The 7,276-nt window shown below is 34.1% G+C and overlaps 1 protein-coding gene across 1 annotated transcript; it reads left to right on the top strand.

The window, feature by feature from the left end:
- The first annotated feature begins 1,684 nt into the window (after positions 1-1,684).
- Positions 1,685-2,614, top strand: LOC135958667 (putative leucine-rich repeat-containing protein DDB_G0290503). Its single transcript, XM_065509559.1, has one exon. It carries the CDS (start codon positions 1,685-1,687, stop codon positions 2,612-2,614), a length of 930 nt encoding a protein of 309 aa, XP_065365631.1.
- The last annotated feature ends 4,662 nt before the right edge of the window (positions 2,615-7,276 follow it).

Here is a 7,276-nt window from a genome sequence, read left to right on the forward strand (position 1 = left end):
CTGTTCTAGTTCTGTTCTAGTTCTGTTCTAGTATTGTTCTAGTTCTGTTCTAGTTCTGTTCTAGTTCTGTTCTAGTTCTGTTCTAGTTCTGTTCTAGTTCTGTTCTAGTTCTGTTCTAGTTCTGTTCTAGTTCTGTTCTAGTTCTGTTCTAGTTCTGTTCTAGTTCTGTTCTAGTTCTGTTCTAGTTCTGTTCTAGTTCTGTTCTAGTTCTGTTCTAGTTCTGTTCTAGTTCTGTTCTAGTTCTGTTCTAGTTCTGTTCTAGTTCTGTTCTAGTTCTGTTCTAGTTCTGTTCTAGTTCTGTTCTAGTTCTGTTCTAGTTCTGTTCTAGTTCTGTTCTAGTTCTGTTCTAGTTCTGTTCTAGTTCTGTTCTAGTTCTGTTCTAGTTCTGTTCTAGTTCTGTTCTAGTTCTGTTCTAGTTCTGTTCTAGTTCTGTTCTAGTTCTGTTCTAGTTCTGTTCTAGTTCTGTTCTAGTTCTGTTCTAGTTCTGTTCTAGTTCTGTTCTAGTTCTGTTCTAGTTCTGTTCTAGTTCTGTTCTAGTTCTGTTCTAGTTCTGTTCTAGTTCTGTTCTAGTTCTGTTCTAGTTCTGTTCTAGTTCTGTTCTAGTTCTGTTCTAGTTCTGTTCTAGTTCTGTTCTAGTTCTGTTCTAGTTCTGTTCTAGTTCTGTTCTAGTTCTGTTCTAGTTCTGTTCTAGTTCTGTTCTAGTTCTGTTCTAGTTCTGTTCTAGTTCTGTTCTAGTTCTGTTCTAGTTCTGTTCTAGTTCTGTTCTAGTTCTGTTCTAGTTCTGTTCTAGTTCTGTTCTAGTTCTGTTCTAGTTCTGTTCTAGTTCTGTTCTAGTTCTGTTCTAGTTCTGTTCTAGTTCTGTTCTAGTTCTGTTCTAGTTCTGTTCTAGTTCTGTTCTAGTTCTGTTCTAGTTCTGTTCTAGTTCTGTTCTAGTTCTGTTCTAGTTCTGTTCTAGTTCTGTTCTAGTTCTGTTCTAGTTCTGTTCTAGTTCTGTTCTAGTTCTGTTCTAGTTCTGTTCTAGTTCTGTTCTAGTTCTGTTCTAGTTCTGTTCTAGTTCTGTTCTAGTTCTGTTCTAGTTCTGTTCTAGTTCTGTTCTAGTTCTGTTCTAGTTCTGTTCTAGTTCTGTTCTAGTTCTGTTCTAGTTCTGTTCTGTTCTAGTTCTGTTCTGTTCTAGTTCTGTTCTGTTCTAGTTCTGTTCTAGTTCTGTTCTAGTTCTGTTCTAGTTCTGTTCTAGTTCTGTTCTAGTTCTGTTCTAGTTCTGTTCTAGTTCTGTTCTAGTTCTGTTCTAGTTCTGTTCTAGTTCTGTTCTAGTTTTGTTTTTCATTGCGAACAGTCGATTTTTTAACTTGCTCCACAAAGTGTCTAAATTAACAGTGATAAAGCGCCAAAATAAACTTTAAACCAACATATTCTAATATATCAAACAATTTTCTATTAAATATTAAAAAAAACAGTACAAATATTTTTAAAATTGTCGTGCTATTTGTGTTAATAAACAAAACCCTAAATAAAACATACAAATCTTTAAAATTTAAAAGAATAAAACACAAAAAAGAATAAAAAAATGAGTGTCTGTGGACAATGTAACACAATCCTACCAACAAAATACGTAAAATGTTACTCTTGTAATTCCCAATATCATTTCTCTACTTGCTGTCCCCTTTCGGAGAAAACATATGCTACAATGAATACTGAGCGGAGAGCCGATTGGAAGTGCCAAAAATGCAAGCCCCGCAAGGGATCCACCAGTAGCAACAACTCATATCACATTATAGTTGATGATTGCTCATTACAAGCAAACCAAAAACAACAAAGAGATGATGAAAATGAAGAGAATGATGAAGCCAAACGCTTTAAGAACTCTTTATCTCTAAACGATGTAAATAATAGTGTTTATATGGTTAAAGCTGACGTCAAGGAATTCAAAACAGATGTTTCGTCCATGAAAACCGACATAAACGACATAAAAACCACAATGCAAGAACTTGCAAAAACAATAATCGAAAACAATACTCAAATGAACACAAATCTACAAACAGCTATTACAACAATAACCAACTCCATTACAACTCTCACCTCTCAAGTAAGTGAGCTTTGCGAAAGCAACAAAGAAAAGGAAAAACAAATAAATGAGATGGATAAGCGTATCAATGATCTAGAACAACAACTCCTAAATAAAAACATTGAAATAAAAAATGTAACAAACAAAAATATGCACCCGAATGACGTTGTTAAAAAGATTGCCAATTCGTTAAATGTCGAGATAAATGATAGCGATATAAGCAATTCTTATACTATAAAGAAATCGCAAAAGGTTATTGTTGAATTTATTTCTCTCAATAAAAAAAGAGAGCTACTAACAAAAATAAATCGCCACAGAGTTGATTCTAGTTTAATAAACGAAGATACCAACAACAAATTTATATATGTTAATGAACACCTAACCCCTTATAAACGGCGTCTGCTATGGTTGGCCAAAACAAAAGCCAAGGATTCAAATTGGAGATATGTTTGGATTAAAAATGGAAATATTTACGCCAAAAAAAATGAAATTTCAAATCCCATCATAATATTTAATGCATCAGATATTGAACTGATTGCATCAACAATTTAAAAAATAAATAAAAAATTAAATTCTTTATAAAAGCAAACTTTATTTAAACAAAATTATTTTCTTTTTCAAATCCTTATTATTTTTTATATTAATATTAAACATAAATATGAACTTCAAACAAGAAAAACATAAACGCTTCAACCAAATTGATCAAAAATACTTAAGTTATCCACTAACAATTCTACACATGAATATACGCTCAATCCGCAAACATTTCAATTCTTTTCTTGCTACAATACACAACATAATAAACAAATTAAAAATTATTGTTCTTGTCGAAACGAACATTCATGATAATGAAACAAATTTTTACAAAATAAATGGTTTCAACTCTCTTTTCATAAATAGAGAAGGTTCTGGCGGAGGTATTGCGGTGTACGTCAAAGAACATTTAACTTTTAATACCAACAACACATATACAAACTCCTTCGAAATGTTAAAAATTGATGTAATCCTAAACAATAGACCCCTCACACTTCTATCTGTATACCGTCCCCCATCGACCAATGTAAACGCATTTATCTCTGAGCTCGACGAAGTAATAAACACAATAAAAAGAAAACAAGAAATTGTAATAATAGGAGACATAAACATTGATACATTAAAAAACAATTTAACAACAAAAAAATACATCGATATGATGATGTCCAATGGTTTAGAGAGTGTCATAAATGAGAGCACACGTGAAAATGCACAAACAAACACACGTACATGCATTGATCACTGCTTTGTAAGAGACAACAAAAATAAATCATCAGGTTATGCAGCAGTAATTACAACAACAATAGCTGACCACTACAGTATTCTCTGTTGTGTAGAAGATGATGAAAGAGAACACAATAATATAAACAATCAGAGATTGCCTACTTGTTTTACGGGTTCCCAGGGAGACCCAAACCTTTTTTTTGAAAAAACATTAATAAATAATAAAAAAGTAGATACATTAATAAACGAAACAAATTGGTGCAATTTAATAAATACTCATAATAATGTAAATGATCTGTTTAATATCTTTAATGAAAAGTTCCGTGATATATACGCAAAATCTGCAATAGTGGCAAAACGACAAAAAACAAGAAAAACAAATCCGTGGATAAACAATGAGCTAATATTGTGCTGTGAAAAACGGGATAAACTTTATAAAAAATGGTTGAATAATAGAAGAAATAAAGAATATGAACTGCAATATAAACAATTTAGAAACAATCTAGTTCTGTTCTAGTTCTGTTCTGTTCTAGTTCTGTTCTAGTTCTGTTCTGTTCTAGTTCTGTTCTTGTTCTGTTCTGTTCTAGTTCTGTTCTAGTTCTGTTCTGTTCTGTTCTGTTCTGTTCTGTTCTGTTCTGTTCTGTTCTAGTTCTGTTCTAGTTCTGTTCTAGTTCTGTTCTAGTTCTGTTCTGTTCTAGTTCTGTTCTAGTTCTGTTCTAGTTCTGTTCTAGTTCTGTTCTAGTTCTGTTCTAGTTCTGTTCTAGTTCTGTTCTAGTTCTGTTCTAGTTCTGTTCTAGTTCTGTTCTAGTTCTGTTCTAGTTCTGTTCTAGTTCTGTTCTAGTTCTGTTCTAGTTCTGTTCTAGTTCTGTTCTAGTTCTGTTCTAGTTCTGTTCTAGTTCTGTTCTAGTTCTGTTCTAGTTCTGTTCTAGTTCTGTTCTAGTTCTGTTCTAGTTCTGTTCTAGTTCTGTTCTAGTTCTGTTCTAGTTCTGTTCTAGTTCTGTTCTAGTTCTGTTCTAGTTCTGTTCTAGTTCTGTTCTAGTTCTGTTCTAGTTCTGTTCTAGTTCTGTTCTAGTTCTGTTCTAGTTCTGTTCTAGTTCTGTTCTAGTTCTGTTCTAGTTCTGTTCTAGTTCTGTTCTAGTTCTGTTCTAGTTCTGTTCTAGTTCTGTTCTAGTTCTGTTCTAGTTCTGTTCTAGTTCTGTTCTAGTTCTGTTCTAGTTCTGTTCTAGTTCTGTTCTAGTTCTGTTCTAGTTCTGTTCTAGTTCTGTTCTAGTTCTGTTCTAGTTCTGTTCTAGTTCTGTTCTAGTTCTGTTCTAGTTCTGTTCTAGTTCTGTTCTAGTTCTGTTCTAGTTCTGTTCTAGTTCTGTTCTAGTTCTGTTCTAGTTCTGTTCTAGTTCTGTTCTAGTTCTGTTCTAGTTCTGTTCTAGTTCTGTTCTAGTTCTGTTCTAGTTCTGTTCTAGTTCTGTTCTAGTTCTGTTCTAGTTCTGTTCTAGTTCTGTTCTAGTTCTGTTCTAGTTCTGTTCTGTTCTAGTTCTGTTCTAGTTCTGTTCTAGTTCTGTTCTAGTTCTGTTCTAGTTCTGTTCTAGTTCTGTTCTAGTTCTGTTCTAGTTCTGTTCTAGTTCTGTTCTAGTTCTGTTCTAGTTCTGTTCTAGTTCTGTTCTAGTTCTGTTCTAGTTCTGTTCTAGTTCTGTTCTAGTTCTGTTCTAGTTCTGTTCTAGTTCTGTTCTAGTTCTGTTCTAGTTCTGTTCTAGTTCTGTTCTAGTTCTGTTCTAGTTCTGTTCTAGTTCTGTTCTAGTTCTGTTCTAGTTCTGTTCTAGTTCTGTTCTAGTTCTGTTCTAGTTCTGTTCTAGTTCTGTTCTAGTTCTGTTCTAGTTCTGTTCTAGTTCTGTTCTAGTTCTGTTCTAGTTCTGTTCTAGTTCTGTTCTAGTTCTGTTCTAGTTCTGTTCTAGTTCTGTTCTAGTTCTGTTCTAGTTCTGTTCTAGTTCTGTTCTAGTTCTGTTCTAGTTCTGTTCTAGTTCTGTTCTAGTTCTGTTCTAGTTCTGTTCTAGTTCTGTTCTAGTTCTGTTCTAGTTCTGTTCTAGTTCTGTTCTAGTTCTGTTCTAGTTCTGTTCTAGTTCTGTTCTAGTTCTGTTCTAGTTCTGTTCTAGTTCTGTTCTAGTTCTGTTCTAGTTCTGTTCTAGTTCTGTTCTAGTTCTGTTCTAGTTCTGTTCTAGTTCTGTTCTAGTTCTGTTCTAGTTCTGTTCTAGTTCTGTTCTAGTTCTGTTCTAGTTCTGTTCTAGTTCTGTTCTAGTTCTGTTCTAGTTCTGTTCTAGTTCTGTTCTAGTTCTGTTCTAGTTCTGTTCTAGTTCTGTTCTAGTTCTGTTCTAGTTCTGTTCTAGTTCTGTTCTAGTTCTGTTCTAGTTCTGTTCTAGTTCTGTTCTAGTTCTGTTCTAGTTCTGTTCTAGTTCTGTTCTAGTTCTGTTCTAGTTCTGTTCTAGTTCTGTTCTAGTTCTGTTCTAGTTCTGTTCTAGTTCTGTTCTAGTTCTGTTCTAGTTCTGTTCTAGTTCTGTTCTAGTTCTGTTCTAGTTCTGTTCTAGTTCTGTTCTAGTTCTGTTCTAGTTCTGTTCTAGTTCTGTTCTAGTTCTGTTCTAGTTCTGTTCTAGTTCTGTTCTAGTTCTGTTCTAGTTCTGTTCTAGTTCTGTTCTAGTTCTGTTCTAGTTCTGTTCTAGTTCTGTTCTAGTTCTGTTCTAGTTCTGTTCTAGTTCTGTTCTAGTTCTGTTCTAGTTCTGTTCTAGTTCTGTTCTAGTTCTGTTCTAGTTCTGTTCTAGTTCTGTTCTAGTTCTGTTCTAGTTCTGTTCTAGTTCTGTTCTAGTTCTGTTCTAGTTCTGTTCTAGTTCTGTTCTGTTCTAGTTCTGTTCTAGTTCTGTTCTGTTCTAGTTCTGTTCTAGTTCAGTTCTGTTCTGTTCTGTTCTAGTTCTGTTCTAGTTCTGTTCTAGTTCTGTTCTAGTTCTGTTCTGTTCTGTTCTAGTTCTGTTCTAGTTCTGTTCTAGTTCTGTTCTAGTTCTGTTCTGTTCTGTTCTGTTCTGTTCTGTTCTGTTCTGTTCTGTTCTGTTCTGTTCTGTTCTGTTCTGTTCTGTTCTGTTCTAGTTCTGTTCTAGTTCTGTTCTAGTTCTGTTCTAGTTCTGTTCTAGTTCTGTTCTGTTCTAGTTCTGTTCTAGTTCTGTTCTAGTTCTGTTCTGTTCTAGTTCTGTTCTAGTTCTGTTCTAGTTCTGTTCTAGTTCTGTTCTAGTTCTGTTCTAGTTCTGTTCTAGTTCTGTTCTAGTTCTGTTCTAGTTCTGTTCTAGTTCTGTTCTAGTTCTGTTCTAGTTCTGTTCTAGTTCTGTTCTAGTTCTGTTCTAGTTCTGTTCTAGTTCTGTTCTAGTTCTGTTCTAGTTCTGTTCTAGTTCTGTTCTAGTTCTGTTCTAGTTCTGTTCTAGTTCTGTTCTAGTTCTGTTCTAGTTCTGTTCTAGTTCTGTTCTAGTTCTGTTCTAGTTCTGTTCTAGTTCTGTTCTAGTTCTGTTCTAGTTCTGTTCTAGTTCTGTTCTAGTTCTGTTCTAGTTCTGTTCTAGTTCTGTTCTAGTTCTGTTCTAGTTCTGTTCTAGTTCTGTTCTAGTTCTGTTCTAGTTCTGTTCTAGTTCTGTTCTAGTTCTGTTCTAGTTCTGTTCTAGTTCTGTTCTAGTTCTGTTCTAGTTCTGTTCTAGTTCTGTTCTAGTTCTGTTCTAGTTCTGTTCTAGTTCTGTTCTAGTTCTGTTCTAGTTCTGTTCTAGTTCTGTTCTAGTTCTGTTCTAGTTCTGTTCTAGTTCTGTTCTAGTTCTGTTCTAGTTCTGTTCTAGTTCTGTTCTAGTTCTGTTCTAGTTCTGTTCTAGTTCTGTTCTAGTTCTGTTCTAGTTCTGTTCTAGTTCTGTTCTAGTTCTGTTCTAGTTCTGTTCTAGTTCTGTTCTA

Source organism: Calliphora vicina, chromosome 4 (assembly GCF_958450345.1).
Source record: "Calliphora vicina chromosome 4, idCalVici1.1, whole genome shotgun sequence".
NCBI classification, from domain to species: Eukaryota; Metazoa; Arthropoda; class Insecta; order Diptera; family Calliphoridae; genus Calliphora; species Calliphora vicina.